General features: G+C 47.4%; 1 protein-coding gene across 1 annotated transcript in view; it reads right to left on the bottom strand.

Moving 5' to 3' along the window:
• Positions 1-10,504: 10,504 nt before the first annotated feature.
• The window catches only part of SLC36A4 (solute carrier family 36 member 4), a 249,841-nt gene continuing 242,646 nt past the window's right edge, over positions 10,505-17,699 (bottom strand). The window contains exon 11 of the mRNA XM_088455708.1: positions 10,505-11,054. Coding sequence (XP_088311834.1) covers positions 10,753-11,054 — 302 coding nt within the window. The 3' untranslated portion in view covers positions 10,505-10,752. The remainder of the gene's footprint in view (positions 11,055-17,699) is intronic.

Genomic DNA, 17,699 nt, shown 5'->3' with positions numbered 1-17,699 from the left:
GGAGGTCTCTTGCATATTTGAGTGTTGGTGCGAACTGGATCCAGTACTACAGTAGATGACATGTTAGCTCCATTGTACACTGAATTTGTTAGCCCTGTTTATAGAGGTAACTCATTAAAGTCCCCAAGTGCTAAAAAAAAATTCCCCAAAAACTTATATTGTATTATACACCATCAAGGACAATGGAGTCATAAAACAACTATCAGCCCAGGGTTGCATACTTAGGGCCTGATTTAGAGATAGACAGTGTTGCACAGCAGCTTCCAAAAAGTGGGGGCGACATGCCCGTTTCCAGGAACTGTGGTTAGCCACGCCCCCGCTCCGTCCCCGTACGTTGACATCTCTGAATCAGGGGGCGTGGCCATACAGCATGTGAATCCATTTGTAAATGAACGATTGCATTTCTGTACAAACTCATTAACGTATTAGAGATCTTATTTTAGAAATAAGGGCCTGATTCAGAGACAGATGTTCTGAAAGAGCGCTCGCTCTGAATCAGGGCATTTTTTTTTTTTTTGGGAGGCCTCCTGCCTGCTCGCATAGCTGTGGGTGACCACCCACAGCTATTGCGAGCGGCCAGGATGATGGTCGCGATGGTCAAGACCATCGCGATCATCGGGGCTTGCGACGAGATCCTTGTGGTAGGGTCTCGTAGCCGCAAGCCCCAGAGAGCTTCCTGCTCTAATAGAGCCAGAAGCTCTCCCACTGACATCACTGGTGATGTCAGTGGGGCCGCCCACAAACGACAGGCGTTCGCTTGGGAACGCCTCCGTCTGTGAAGCCACCCCCCGCCACGCCTCCAAAACGGAGCGAGCTGTCGATCAACATCGACAGCCGCTCCCTTTTGGTGTGAGACCCGGAGCAACAGAGCGATGGCCAAACATTGACCCACTCGCGAGCGCATAGCTCAGCTTTCATCAGGTAGACTAGTAAAACATATGCTGCGCATGTTAAGTTTTGCAGATTTTATTTCACAGTTTGGCAGACCTACAGTACTGGGGTCCTACTATGCTGCTCTGTTGTGTACTGTAACCACAGGCCAGTCTGGACGGGTGTCAATGCCCCTCCTTTGTCAACTTCCATTCGCATCTATTATATGGCTAACAAAAGTGACAAGTGTTCGCCAAAGGAAGAGGTATCAACTTATGCTTGGCCTGGCGGGTGGTTATACTACACAACCACCTTGGACCACTGCAGGAAGGAGGAACCCCAGGTATATCCTGAGAATGGTGCATACCAGACAAGTGGGGCTTGGATTTTAATTTTATCTCATTGAGTTGCTCTTTAAGTGGTCCATTAATAGGGTCTTGCTTACCATTTCAGGTTTAGTATTCTGTTATGGATGCCAGCCAGATGGAATGCAAAAGCCCACAAGCGATGGACCTACTGATCGACTATTGTAATCATTCTTCAGAACGTGATTCACAGATGTGCAGCACATTCAGTAGCCAAGGTTAGAACTTCCTGTAGCCAATCAGAGGATGGAACTGTTAACAGCAGCCCATCATATTCCAGCTCTCTCCACACGTAAGCAACTACAGTATGAAGAGTGACTGGATTGGTCAGCTGGCAAATGGAACATTAAAACACCTGAGTAGAGGCAGACATTTTGTGGGCTGAATGAAGTATTCATAAGATTGCAGCCTATCGGTTCTCTACCTCAGGAACATTAATCATGCAGGGTGTGAGGCTTATGTCAAAATGATGTACGAAGGCTATGGTGTACAATACTTATCCCAATGAAATAATATGAATATATCTAAAGGTCTCCAGCAACAAACTCTTTGCTCTTACAGTATCCCCTACTCTTTATTAAGTATATTGAACAGTTTTTATATTTAAAATATATATATTATATATATTTTTTTTTATTTTAACCTTTAAGTCAGCTAAAAACACTTTTTTTTGCAGCATATATTTTTTTAAAAATCCTTATTTCTTCCAGAAACTAAATTATGACTTCAGTAACTAATCCTTTGATGACTTTCTTCCGCACGATTAGCATGTTTGACGAGTCAAATAGCTCAGTAATAGAAACGCTAAATTGTTTAAAAAAATTAAATACATTTCAACTTTGTCATTTACTTCAGTAGAAACAAAAGTTTAAATAGAAAGTTATTCTAGAGAAAAATATTGGAAAAATTAAACAAAATCAAGAAGATCCCAACGGATTAAATATTTTAATGCATCTACAAAATCGAGCCGCCGGCCGTGAAACGCTCCCACGACAGGATGAATGGAGCAGGTTTGACGCGGTACATGGTGTGAATAATTTGTATTGTTCCCGAAGCACGGAATGTACCCTGACAAAGTGAAAAGGCAGAACGATTCCATACAAAATACGGTGTTGTAATTATTACCTGCCATTTGTCAGCACCCTCCTGACAGCACACACTATAGAACATCTCCAGCTTACTATATTATTGTATGGTGCACTGAGCTATAGCAGACTGTCTCTCCTGAGAGGGCTGGACGAGGCTTCGTTCTACAACAGATGATGAGGGAGATGCTGCTTACCGTTTTCTGTATAATCTGTAGTTCTATAATAACCGGTGAGACAGAGGATGCTTCATTCTCACGTATACGGTTTAGAAAACAGAGGCTGAGGGGTAAATTTACTAAAGTGAGAGTTTTTAGAAGTGAGTTTTAGAAGAGATGTTGCCCATAGCAACCAATCAGATTCTACTTAACCAGCACCTTCTAGAACAGTGGTTCCCAACTGTGCGCCGTGGCATCCTGGGGTGCATCGGGACACTAGCAGGGGGTGCCTCAGTATGGTGGTCCAGAACCAAATCAAATTATTTATGGTCAATGTAATGTAAATATGTGGACAAACAGAAGCGCAAACAAGTCACCCACCATATAAGTGACCCTAAGGATGACAGGTCAGCACAATTGACTTCACTTTACTACTTTCCTAAATTTTTTCAGAATTTCTCAATAACAAACTTTTGGCTTAGGGGTGCCATGAAAACAATACTGATACTATAGGGCGCCGTGATTCAAAAAAAGTTTGGGAACCACTGTTCTAAAAGATAATAGCTAGAATATGATTGGTTGCTATGGGCAACATCTCTTCTAAAAACTCTCACTTTAGTAAATTTACCCATGAGAGAGTATGCTGGAAGTGCAGCCAAGTAGCTGGAAGGGCATTTTGGGAATTATAGTACCACTACAGCTAGAGCGACACACATGTAGCCTACCTATGGTATAATAGAGGCTGTGAGGTATGCTGGGAATTGTAGTACTGCTGGAGAGATACATGTAGCTGATCTCTGTCTATAAAACAGAGGCTAGGAGGGCATTCTGGCAATTGTAGTACTACTAGAGCTGGAGAGACAAAAGTAGTCTACCTCTGATATAGGGGGTCATTCAGACCCACTCGTGAGCGGCAGTCCGCTCGCAAGTGGGTCGATGGTCCACACTGCGCATGCGCACGACGGAGGGAGCTCCGTCGTGCGCATGCGCGAGACCCGGCGAGCGAAGGACTTTCCATCGCTCCGGGTCTCGCACCAAAGGGGGCGTGCTGTCGATGTTGATTGACAGCACGCCCCCTTTGGTGGGCGTTCCGGGGGCGTGCCTGCCAGACGGAGGCGTTCCTATGGGAACACCTACCGTCTGAAGCGGGCCCCACTGACATCACTAGTGATGTCAGTGGGAGTGATTTTGGCTCTGATAGAGCCAAAATCACTCCAGGGCTTGTGGTTGAGAAACCCGACCACAGGGTTTCACTCGCAAGTCCGATGGTCGCGATGGTCAAGACCATCGTGACCATCTTGTTGGACGCTCGTATATGCTGTGGGTGGTGACCCACAGCTATACGAACGTCCAGGAGGACGCTCCATTTTAATGGAGGTGGGCCCTGATTCAGAGCGAGCGCTCTGGTCAGAGCGTCCGGCTCTGAATCAGGGCCATAGTCAGTAAAACAGAGGCTGGATGGAAGGGCATGCTGATGATTCCTGTGGCACGACAGCTGAGATTAGCAATGTGTTCTGGGATTTGTAGTTCTACAAGTACTGGAGTGTCATATGTTGCCTACCCTGATCTATATAGCCTATAAAACAATAATATAACCTGCGCTTCCTCATAACAACTCTTAGAATGATCAGGCATGCTAGACCGTGTAGTTCACCTACAAAGACTTACAGTTTCCATGAGCCTATTACATAATACAGCAAAGATAATATTAATAATGTAAAAAACAATCTATTACATTGCTTATCATAAATATACGGGTGTTGATGAAATGTCACAGGGCCTGATTCAGGTTGGATCGCAAGGCTTGCATACGCACGCAGCCAGCCGATGTTTGCATTCTGCGCATGCATATAAGACGCAGTGTGCATGCGCGAACCGGCCACTGCGATAAGGAATGCGATCGCAGGCAATACGCAGACCCAGTACTCAGTGATTGACAGGAAGTGCCGTTTGTGGGTGGTGATGGGGGGTGGTTGTACGAACGCAGGGGTGTCAGTGCGTTCAAACGCCGTTGCAGGGGCGTGCATAAATTATCCACAGTGAACCCATACGCAGCCTGAGTACTCACTGCGTGCAGGAAGTTTAGCAATTCCTACGGGAGGGTCAGGTCAACCACTATCCTGCGCCTTGGTCCGATGGTTCTCGATTGTACCGATGTTTTTGCAATCTTGCACATTATTATTGGTGGGCGTGGCTGCCAGACGGAGGCGTTCCCATGGGAACGCCTACCGTCTGGGTCCGGCCCCACTGACATCACTAGTGATGTCAGTGGGAGTGGTTTTGGCTCTGATAGAGCCAAAATCACTCCAGGGCTTGCGGTCACCGAGACCCTACTGCACGGTCTCGTCGCAAGCCCGATGGTCGCGATGGTCTTGACCATCGCGACCATCATCATGGACGCTCGCATAAGCTGTGGGTGGTAACCCACAGCTATGCGAGCGTCCAAGAGGCCGCTCCATTTTTAGGGAGGAGGGCACTGATTCAGAGCGAGCGCTCTGGTCAGAGCGTCCGGCTCTAAATCAGGCCCTGTGTCCGGAGCAGAATCCTGCTTTTCACTTGTGCCAGACATAATCACCATGGTAATGATCATCATGGACACTGAGCAGATGGACCACAAAGGTTACAAAGCAGACCCATAAAAGTACATTAGTATAGATGTAAGTGACCCCCCTTTTCTGTCTTTACATCTATTACTCATCCAAGATCCTGACCAGCAGGGGGCGTGGGTAGGCCTGGACGTGCTGTACAGTATGTATGAGCGCAGAACCTGCAGTAAGAAGTGAAACTCCCTCTTAAGGTGCGTACACACTAGGCGATCAGGAAAGACAGTACGATTACAACATCGTAATCGTACCGTCGTTCCTGATCCCCTGTAGTGTCTGCACTGAACGATCAGTCGTTCAGTGCAGGCACTGTCCATCATTCCTGAACATGCCAATCTGTCGTTATCGTCAGATTGTGCTGCATGTTCAGGCGATGGACAATGTCGGAAACGACCAGCGGGAGTGCGCATCGCTGATCGTCTCCGACATAACAGTGCACGATTTGTGCACGATTACTGAGCGATTGCACGATTACGATGTCGTAATCGTGCAGTCGCTCAGTAATATCGCCCAGTGTGTACCCACCATTACTCTGTGATTCCAGGAACAGAAGCAAAGAACATACAGACTGAGGGCCTGATTCAGACCCGGACGCTATTTGTGGCCGCTCGCTCTCAACAAGGGGCCGTCTATGCAAAACATATGCTTGCTCTTTGCGTGTAAGGACGCCTCTATGTCTTAGCGGGCGAAGGGTTATTGCGCTCGCAAGTGTTTAAAGATGCCCCCTTGCAACACACGTCATCTCCGGGAAATGTAGGATTAATCAGGACCATCGGAGCTGCTCGCAGCACTTAAGGTAGACCTAGCCTCCCGCAAGCAATGCGAGCAGTTCATGGAAAAATCATCCAAGTCACATGTTCAATGACGTTACTTTGCTAATTATGGACGGTCGGACACGCCTGCGTTCGCACATCCACTCCCCCGTTCACAAGCACCTTCCCCTGTTACCACCCACAAACGGCGCTGTCACTCAAAATAGCGGCCCGACTGTGGGCTATGGGCGAGCACTTTCCCATCGCACTGACTGGTTCGCGCATGCGCATTATACGCATGCGCAGATTGAGAAAAATCACTCAATCCGAGCGAACGCAGCATAGCGAACGGGTCTGAATCAGGCCCCGAGCTCCTGGTACCTTGCAGAGGCCCATGGCTGAGATGGATTGTAGTGGAACAATGTATGCACCACTTTTTATGACCACAGGAATCGGTATGAATTACCGCCGGACCTAAGCCCGGCGGATGAAATACAGACGCTGGAATGCCAGCACATGAAGATTTCGACAGAGGTAAGTAAGACCTCTAACACCCCTCCCCCCCCCACTAATCCTCCCATAGGGGTGCCTAACACTGACCTCCATCCAGGGGTGCATAAAAACCTCCCCGCACCCTAACACTCCCGGACAGCCGCGGGAAGGGGGTTAGGTTTAGGGCACCCGGGGGGGAATTAGGGTTAGGCACCCCCCCGGGAGGGTTAGTGTTAGGCTAGGGGGAGGGAGGGTTAGGCACCCCCGGGGGGGACTTAGAGTTAGGCACCCCCCCCCGGGGGACTTAGGTTTGAGGCAGCGGGGAAGGGGGGGGTTAGGGTTAGGCACTTAGAGGGGGGAGGTTAGGGTTAGGCACCCCTAAGGAGGGTTTGGGTTAGGGGGGTTGGTTAGGTTAGTTTATACTTACCTTAGGGACGATCGGGATTTCCAGCGCTGTCGGGCTTCCGCTGCCGGGCTCTGCTGTTTTTTCGGGCTGCCGCAGCTGGGAGTCGAGCTGCCGGTCGTGCGGCAGCCGGCATTCCATACCGAATGCAATATACTGTAGCACAGGCTCAGGCAGCTGTGACTCTCCCCAGCAGTTATGAATTTACAAGTCCCAGCTTGCAAACAGCTGGTACTTGTAGTTCCACATCAGCTCTCTCTGTGCTCCTCACGAATGTCGGGCATCACAACTTAATAGGGTATGATGTCATCTCACCCAACAATCAGGGAGGAGAGAGGAAGATGCATTCTACCGATGGACTTTTATATCCTGGCGGTGACCTTGCCTGCGCTAATTAGATGACTGCGCCCCTGGCCCCAGGCTAGTACAGCACTGCTTGGGTGACGGTGATTGCACTGCCATGCCATAGCGCACTGGGTAAGGGCCCTGTCAGTCCACACCTTGAGCCGCCCCTGGCTCCTAGGTTAAGTGCTGATTTGATATGCAACACTTGTATATCTGAGTGCGATTGACTATATACGAAGCACAATGGAGCTTAGCTGAGGCACCTTGCATGCTGATTCAGAGACTCAGGGCATACAGGTACTTGCCTACTTTTGAAAATAACTTTGAGGGAGATTGCACATGGGTGCAGAATGCATCGCATGTCTAACTCCACCTATGGGTGTATATATTCCTATAAGCTGAAGCCCTAGCTACCCCACTGACATTAATACATCTCTACCCTGCCTTATTGACATTAATAGATTCCTCCCCACACACACACATTCATTTATATGAATAGATTCACACACAGTCGCACACACACATCCCATGAATAGATTCACAGTCTCACACACACAGTCACACACACACATCCCATGAATAGATTCACAGTCTCATACACACAGTCTCACACACAGTCTGACACACGACGGTCTCATACACACATCCCATGAATAGATTCACACACAGTCACACACACAATCTCTCACACACAGAAACACAGTCAGTCACACACATCACATGAAGATTTCACCTCCCACACACAGTCACACACACACATCACATCACTACACACACACATCACATTACTACACACATACATCACATTACTACACACACACATACTGTACATCACATTACTACACACACACACATACATCACATTACTACACACACATCACATCACTACACACACACATCACATTACTACACACATACATCACATTACTACACACACACACATACATCACTACACACACACATACATCACTACACACACACATCACATTACTACACACACATCACATTACTACACACACACATACTGTACATCACATTACTACACACACACACATACATCACATTACTACACACACATCACATCACTACACACACACATCACATTACTACACACATACATCACATTACTACACACACACACATCACATAACTACACACACATCACATTACTACACACACACATACTGTACATCACATTACTACACACACACACATACATCACATTACTACACACACATCACATCACTACACACACACATCACATTACTACACACATACATCACATTACTACACACACACACACATCACATTACTACACACACACATACTGTACATCACATTACTACACATACATACATCACATAACTACACACACATCACATTACTACACACACATACATCACATAACTACACACACATCACATTACTACACACACATACATCACATTACTACACACATACATCACATTACTACACACACACACATACATCACTACACACATACATCACATTACTACACACACATACATCACATAACTACACACACATCACATTACTACACACACACACATACTGTACATCACATTACTACACATACATCACACACACACAGTAATAGATCTCCCTCCCTCCCCCACGGCACTGACATGTTATACATGTGGGAGGAGCTGCAGGGAGCTCTACACTCACAGGCTCAGGCAGCTCCTCTGTCTCTGTCTTCAGTGTCCTCCGGCATTGGCTCCTCCCCCCTCCGTCATCACAGGCTGGCCAGGGAATGCTGGGAGCAGCAGTGTGTGAGCAGGGGAAGGCGTGCCCAGGAGACCTCCAGGCCAGCAGCAGCAGCCACACTCCTGCCTCCCTGCACCCGGTGAGTACCTCTGCGTCTTAAGCTCAGGCTCCGCCCCCTTTACCTCCAGACTCGCGCATGCGCAGTCTGGATTTTTAGACAGGGCAGAGGGAATGCGGGGGATTCAACCCACTTTATGGGGTAGGGGGAGCTCCCACCTTTATTCGGGAGACTCCCGCGAAATTCGGGAGGGTAGGCAACTTTGACTCGGGGGCCGATTCAGACCTGGACGCTAAGCCGCGATCGCTTGCATCCAAAAGGGGCCGCAAATTCCGCGATCGCACTGTCTGGTGTAAGGACGCCCTCTAGGTCTTAGAGAGCAGCGGCAGAGTGAGCGCATGCCGGTGTAATGACGCCCACTTTTCTTTCTTAGCACACGTCATCTCCAGGAAGTGTCTGATTAATCAGAACCATCAAGAGCCATCGGAGCTGCACACAGCACTTCAGGTAGACCCTACCCCACCGCAAGCACTGTGATCACTGCAGGCTGAAATACAACCAAGTGTCGTGTACAATGACACTTCCATGCGAATTATGGACGCCCATTAAACGACGTTTTGACGCCCAGACACGCCTGCGTTCGCACCACCATTCCCCCGTTCACAAGCACCTTCCCGTTACCACCCACAAACGGCACTGTCACGCAAAGCAGTGTCCAGTCTGTGTACTACGAGCGCACGATTCCCAAGCCAATAGCGAGCAAACACGGCTTAGTGTCCGGGTCTGAATCGGCCCCTCAGTCCCACACACATATACAAGTGTCACATATCAAATTAATCAGCACAGTCACCTAGTGCGTCCCAGTCACATCGCAACTTAGATGCATTTTGCAAATAAAGTATTGAAAGAGATCATTCAGTAATATGAGCGTCCATGTTGGATAATTTCGTTCAATACATGAAAATAGTAGTATTGCTATTTTTGTGGAAAGACTGAATAAGAGGATTATTTGTTAAAAGATCTTTTAATTAAAATCCATAGAACTGTTGCATGTTCTGCTTGTTGAGGGCTCCTGCTGTAGTGGATTACAAAGAGGGTGCACATTTTTTATATTTATGGATGGGAAGGCATTCTGGGAATTGTAGTAGCACTACAGCTGGAGAGACACATGTAGCCTACCTATGATATATTATGTAACAGAGGCTGCAAAGTATGCTGGGATTTGTAGTACTGCTGGAGCTGGAGAGATATATGTAGCTTAACTGTCTATAAAACTGAGCCTAGGAGGGCATTCTGGGAATTGTAGTACTACTAGAACTGCATATAAAAAGTAGCCTACCTCTGATATAGTCTGTAAAACACAGGCTGGGAGGTCATGCTGGTGATGTTTGTTCCACGACAGCTGAGATTAGCAAGGTGTGCTGGGACTTGTAGTTCTACAGGAACTGGAGTGTGATATGTTGCATACCCTAATCTATACATTACAGTCAAGGTTTTAAGGATATCCATATGCTGGAGTCCAGATGGCTGACTTAAATTGACTGAGGTACTAATTAAGTCACCTGTGCTCAAGCATAGATATCCTTAAAACGTGGACTGCAATGGTAGCGTTTGGGAGCCTCTCACACAGCCTGTAAAACAATAATGCAAAACATGTAGCTTTTAATAAGTAACCTGCACTTCCAGGCACGCTAGGGATACAAAGACTTACAGTTTACATGAGCCGGCTATGAGGTTTCCTCTTTACATAATACAGCAAAAATAACAATTATAATAATGTAGAAAAATACATCATCTATTATATTGCTTTTCATAAATATACGAGTGTTGAGTCAACGTCATAGTCTGCTGTGGGTCCTCTTGATAGTGAATTGCTCCGCAACGCAGTAATCCTCAGGGGGCTCCCAGGTAAGTGCTGTTGAGCTCCGTGAAAGGATTCCCTGTGACGTTTGTCGTCTGTAAATGAGTTGGATAAATAATCTCTTCCACCGATACGTAGGTCCCCATCACAAACCCCACAAATCCAATCAGTGCTATGGAAATATCCTTCGCCATGGTCAGGGGGGTGATATTTTCTTTGTAGAAAGTGATAATTTCTACTAATGGCGGCACGATGAGCGCTAAGGAACTGCTGCACACGGCGCCCACAAAGGAGATCACCAGGTCCAGCCGCGGGATAGACACAGCCATGGCACCTGGCGAGACACAAAGGGAGCGGCGTTAATTACATGGAGACAAGTGGGGATCATTTAATAACGTTACGTGAAGAGCCATAACCCGTAACACACAATCACATAGCAGCAATAATCACATAAACCAAACAATATACCTGGCGCAGTGTCCACACTATATAAGCTGAACTAAGGGCCTGATTCAGCAAGGAACGCACGGATGGAGACGCACGCAATCGGCCGCTGCCAGAATATGCTAATGAATGCATACGCACGGCAATCGCAGCAGAATAAGCAGACGCCCAGCACTACATAATACCACCCACTTCCCTTTACCTGAACCCTCTATACCTGGCAAGACAGCAGAGACATCGGTAACCATCGGACCCATACACACAATAGATGTAGACCTGACCCTCCCGCAGACATAGCGAGACTTCCTGTGTGCAACTAGACCTCAGGCTGCATCCACCGGCGCAAAGGTTTTATTATGCACGCCCCTGAGACGCCGTCCAAACGCACAGGAACGCCTGCGTTTGCCGGACCACTCCCCCTATCACCACCCACAAACGGCACTTCCTGTCAATTACTTGTCCCTGGGGCTGCGGACTCCCTGCGTACGCATATTCCACTGCACTGGCTGGTTCGCGCACGCACACTGCGATGCATACGCAGAGCAAAACCATCAACCCATTGCGCGCGTCTGCATCCGTGCGTTCCTGGCTGAATCAGGCCCTAAAGTCGCTGGTTGAATTAAACGGAGGAAATGTTCTTAAAACTAAAACCAGAAAAGAGATAAAAACCCGCGCTGTGTCCACTTATAAAATTATAACAATACTCTAAAAGTGTCTCCTACTCAAGACAAAATGTATTAAATATAATATATCAGATCAATAAAATACAAGGAAAACACATAAAAGACTACTTAGCATTCCTACTACTCATATATATTCCATAAGCCCGCGTTTATGTCCCAGTTGGTGCAGTGACAAACATCCTCTGTTTCTCCAGAGTGCAGGGAGGTATAAAATATGCTTTTGCCAGTTTAGGATCAACTCAGTGTAAACAAATGATCGCTAAGCCTGTGTACACTACGCACTCTTTTCTGCTGGTAGCAGCCTCCTGTTTGATGAGCAGCATTTATCAGTCTAGTGCACAGGTTTTCAAACTCGGTCCTCAGGACTCCAAACAGTGCATGTTTTCCAGGTCTCCTGACAAAATCACAGGTGAAATAATTATCTCCACCTGTGGATCTTTTAAAATGTGTCAGTGAGTAATGACTACACCTGTGCACCTGTTAGGTAACCTGCAAAACGTGAACTGCGTGGGGTCCTCAGTACAGAGGGCCTGATTCAGAGCCGGACGCAATTAGCTCTCGCTCGTCCAGAAAATAGGGGTGGCTATTCAAATGAACCGTTCGCTCTTTGCGATCTGCTCACGCCTCTAGGTCTGAACGAGCGAACAAAACTTGCGGTCGTTTTTTGAAGAAATACGCCCCCTGGCCGCTCGCATCCTACAGCATGTACGCTATTTATTAGATTAATCGAGTACATCGACCAGGGTATGAACTGCTCGCTATTCACGGCAATTTTGTGAGCAGTTCTGGCTATAAAATAACCCAGTGACGTGGTCAATGCCGCTGCTGTTTTAATTATGCACACCCATAAAACGCCCGTTTTGACCTTTAAGCACGCCTGTGTTCGGATCTCCACTCCCCGTTTTCAAGCACCTTCCCCCGTTACCACCCACATACGCTTACTCCTGTAACTGAAATTATCAGGCATTCGCTATTTTGCGAGCACATGAATATCGACCGCACTGACTGGTTCGCGCATGCGTATAACGATCCGTACGCATGCGCAGTTGGGCAAACATCGCTCGGAGCGAACGAGCGGCCGCTTACGAGCGGCTCTGAATCAGGCCCAGAGTTTGAGAACCTCTGGTCTAGTGTGCTCATCAAAAACAGGACTGGTTGCTAGAGATTGCAGCCAAGGATGGCATTGCCCCATCCTCTGCAGGTCTGAGGGTGCTGATTGCTGCCCTAAGCATATTGTATCAACACCGTTTGTGTATCTGTATTCCTGGTTTATATACTGTAGCACCACCAGCGTACAATGAAGATTTTGATCATCACAAGTTACAGACTAGAAATGCAGACTGTGGGCCTGATTCTAAGTTGCAAACGATGGCGATGTTCAAGGAGCTGCGAGATTTTCTGCTGCTGCGCATGCGCAAAATCCCTCATAACTCTTACGGTGCATGCGTTACACAGTGGTATTTTTACTAATGTGCAGGTTTTTAGAAGTGGAGATGTTGCCAATAGCAACCAATGAGATTCTAGTTATCTGATGTGGTCAATATCCCGACCGCAGGGATTCCGACGCTTAGAATGCCAGCACCAGAATCCCGACACCTGTCAGAATCCCGGCATCGTCATCCCAACCAGCGGAATCCCGAAGGTAAGTAGCGGGGTTAGGGGGAGAGTTAGGCACTAGGGGGAAGGGTTAGGTTTAGGGTGTAGGGAGGGGGAGGTTAGGTTTAGTCACCGGGGAGGGAGGGCTAGGGATAGGGTTAGGGAGGTGGTTAGGATACGGACTGACAGCTGTTAGTATCCTAACCCTGTCGGGATGCCAGCGTCGGGATTTCCCGACCATTTTTTCCTAAAATTATGGATTTTAGGAAAAATTGGTCGTGCTTTGGGGGTGTGCAAAAAAAAACAACAAACAACCTCCCGGCGCTCAAAAAATAAAGAAATCAAAAACCCTGCACCTAATTGAATAGCAAAAATCCCGCACCTGCAGGAAAAACCCAGCAGGTGCTGGATTTATGCTATTCTCATCCCTGATTGAATATGCCTCTTAGTATACGGATTCAGAGACTCAATTGCACTTATTTGCATGGAGCTGGTGCAAGTTTCGATGGTGGCAACTAAAGGTGCACCTACATATATTATATCTGTAGCTCAAAGTGAGCGTCTCAGTCCTTGCACAGTAAGACACATGGCTGTACCCCAGGAAAAGGGCCTTGCACAGTAAGACGCACGGCTGTACCCCAGGAGAAGGGCCTTGCACAGTAAGACGCACGGCTGTACCCCAGGAGAAGGGCCTTGCACAGTAAGACGCACGGCTGTACCCCAGGAAAAGGGCCTTGCACAGTAAGACGCACGGCTGTACCCCAGGAGAAGGGCCTTGTACAGTAAGACACACAGCTGTACCCCAGGAGAAGGGCCTTGTACAGTAATTAGACGCACAGCTGTACCCCAGGGGACGGGTTGATACCAGCAATAGCCACAGACACAACTATGGCGAGAGACATTGAAGCGGTCGCTGCACGATGCGACGCAGAATCAAGAGAATTTCAGACCTCAGACACATGAGAAAATGAAAGTTCCCTGACCCAGTGTAATTACTGTAATGTAAAACAAATAGTCTATAAATAACTAAGTGTAATTGTGGAGACAGGTGCACAATTGAGCATTATATAGTCAATAATATTAGGACAAAAAAAAAACAAATTTTCTATGATACTTTATTGTAATACGTGAAACCACCGTCATTTAGTTCTCACAGGTACAGGTCAATATACGATATCGCTGGCAGATCGTTATGCACCCTCCCTGGTATGCTGGATGATCAATATCGATCATCCAGCGCACCACCAACTTGCCGTCGACTATAGCGATCGTCGATCGCGGGTCCCTATAGTAACTTGCTCAAAATCGAGCAAGTTGACGGGCATGCACGGCCGATGGACAATGTCGCTATCGTCCATACATGGCCGCGCATCGCTGATCGATGGTAAGTTGGTAGGGACCGTTTAAAAGAACGATTTGAAAGATAATTGTAACGATAACACTATGGTTCAAATCGTCCTTTTAATCGCTACGTGTGTACGCACCATTGGGAGAAGATTTATAAAACTTTCTAAAGAGACTAAGCAGGGGTGTTGCCCTAACAGATGATAGCTTTCATTTATCTAGACATTCTACAGAATGAGTGCTAGCATCTGGTTGCTGTGGGCAACAGCTCCACTTGTCCTCCCCCTAAGTACTTTATGTAAGATTCCTTCTCGGGCTAATGCTACCCTTGTCTGTTTACGGCTTGTGGGTCCTGTAAGTATAACGGAGTAGTCCTCCTCTTCAGAAGAACCTCCCACTTCACCCCAAATGAGATTATTTCCATCAAGGCCAGATGGTTTCTCATTCCACTAGGAACTGTAAATAAAATCCTAGTGAGCATGGTGTCCCATTACACTAACACCATATGGATCCTGCTCATGCACAATTTACTTAATAAAGCAGAAGCTACCTAGTAGTCCTGGGAGATTCCAACCTTACCACAGACCATAAAATGGACATATCCCCCACTGGCTCCTAGCAGCAGCTCTTAGGCATTTCTTAGATGGATAAATCCTTTAAAAAGGTTCCATACTGTCCAGATAAGGATCCGTACAAGCCAAAATTACAGCCAGGCATCTCTACTCAAATCTTGTAGAAATGTTGGTAACACTAGTCCATAGAAAGTAGCAGGTTCTGGTTGCACTGCAGACAATGTTCCCATCCGATACCACATACAAATGTTGGAGGGGGTGCGTCCATCCTCTCACACATTTTCTGTGGCCTGCCCTAAACCGAGCAGCCTTTGAAAAGAGATCCAGTTGTTTACTCAGCTCCCATAACTCTTAAGCTGGCCATACACAGTGCGTTATGCACCTTGCGACGTGATGGGGGATCCCACGTCCGACATATCGGGCGGTCCCCACACACGGTGCGATCGGGTGGCCGACCGCCCAATATGCCGGCTCCCTCCTCCCCCACCCGCATAGCGCTGCATGGAATCGCACATCGCATCCCCAGACCGATTGAACCTGCAGTAAGATCTGGGGGTGCGATGTACAACTCCACGGGTGCGCGTTCTGTCCGATATCATGCCCATACATGGTTACAATAGAGCGGGCCAAATCGTACCAATCCGTCGGACCGGCTGCTTTATCGCACCATGTATGGGCACCTTTACACCTGAGATGGTGTTGCTCAACCAATTTTGTCCCGTTATCCCAAAGACTACTGGATATATTCCGGGAGCACCCAAATTATTCCCTTGCTGGCTGGAATAAAAGCTAAAATTAATAGAAAGTTTGAAATGGAATTTAAAAAAATTAATGACCTTGTCATGTGTCTGCTAACACCATTGGCAGGGATTCAGCATGATTTACCGCCGACCGCTTGGTTCAAATCCCGGCAGCGTCAGCCCGACACAAGTGGAAATCCTGAACGTCGGAAGGTAAGTATAAACTAACCTATTCTACCCCCTAACCCTAACCTCCCCCCTCTAAGTGCCTAAACCTAACCCCCCCCCCTTCCTCGCCGCCTAAACCTAAGTCCCGCGGGGGGTGCCTAACCCTAACCTCCCCCCGGGGGTGCCTAACACTAACCCCCCCTTCCGCTAGCCTGACCCTAACCTCCCGGGGGTGTGTCTAACCCTGTCCTCCCCAGGAGCCCAAAACCTAACCCTCCCCCACCCTGCGGCTGTCCGTGCCTGGCATCCCTTCGATCGGGATGCCGGGCACCGTTCTCCCGGTGTAGGTAAAATGATAGGCGTCGAGATTTCAACGCTTGTCATTTAACCCTTGCCGGGATTAAGCAGTCGGGTAGCCGGCAGTAGGCATTGCGTCCGCCGGCTTCCCGACTGTTTCCCCATTGGCAGATATGGAAAACCTCACCTTTTGCCCCCCACGAGCATGCAGTAATTATAGAACACATAAGATACCATCATCCAGGAGCCTCAATGCCAATTATACAAATGGCATGTAATAGTGAACACATGCTGTGGACCATACTTGCCTACTTTTGAAAAAGCATGTCAGGGAGATTGTGATAGCAGCACCTATGAGCATACGGTAAAGTGGGCGTGTACTGCTACATTTGAGAGGCGTGTCATAAAATTGATTTACATCCACATGTAAATGAGCCCCAAAGCAGTTAGTAAGATCTACTTGTTGATGAAAACACACTGATACTTCTCAGAAAATACATGTAACCATAGGGATCATTGTGCCTTATAACCAATGCAGGGAAATTATACTAATGATCCCATTTGAATGTATATACCTCTGTTCTTTCTTTTATATAACAGTGTCATAATGGGTGTAAGGGGAAATGAGGGAGATTGCTGGACTCTTCAGGGAGATTGCTGCTATTTCAGGGAGTCTCCCTGAGAATGAGGGAGAGTTGGCAAATATGCTGTGGACCCCGAGGAGGACTACCTTCCGAAACCTAGAACGCACCCCTAATAATGTTCTTTATAAAGCACTTTTGTGCCACTAGTACAATGCTTTACTTTTGAATTTTAAAACTCAAGATACAAAACAAACTTCAGAGTTAACAGCGTACAGAAAAGCATTTGGGGTGTATTTTCTTATTTATTAGACACAAAGGGGCATTCATGAATCAGGTAAAAGTCTCGAGTGCCGAGGCCTCTGGTGCTGTGCAGAGAGTCGGAGCCATAAACCCACAGCTGACTTCTATTTTTTGGGTGATAAGTACCAGCGTGACAACTATACCACCTAAAAGCCACAGAAAGTGGGTGAATAGCAGGCATTTCTATTTACATTCCAATAATCGCCTTACACAAACTTAAATAGATTTGGGCAGAGCAAACCCTTAATTAT

Source organism: Taudactylus pleione, unplaced genomic scaffold (genome assembly GCF_031769625.1).
Source record: "Taudactylus pleione unplaced genomic scaffold, aTauple2 ptg000667l, whole genome shotgun sequence".
Lineage (NCBI taxonomy): Eukaryota > Metazoa > Chordata > Amphibia > Anura > Myobatrachidae > Taudactylus > Taudactylus pleione.
The sequence above is the reverse complement of the archived record's forward strand: the minus strand, read 5'-3'. Positions and strand labels throughout refer to the sequence as shown.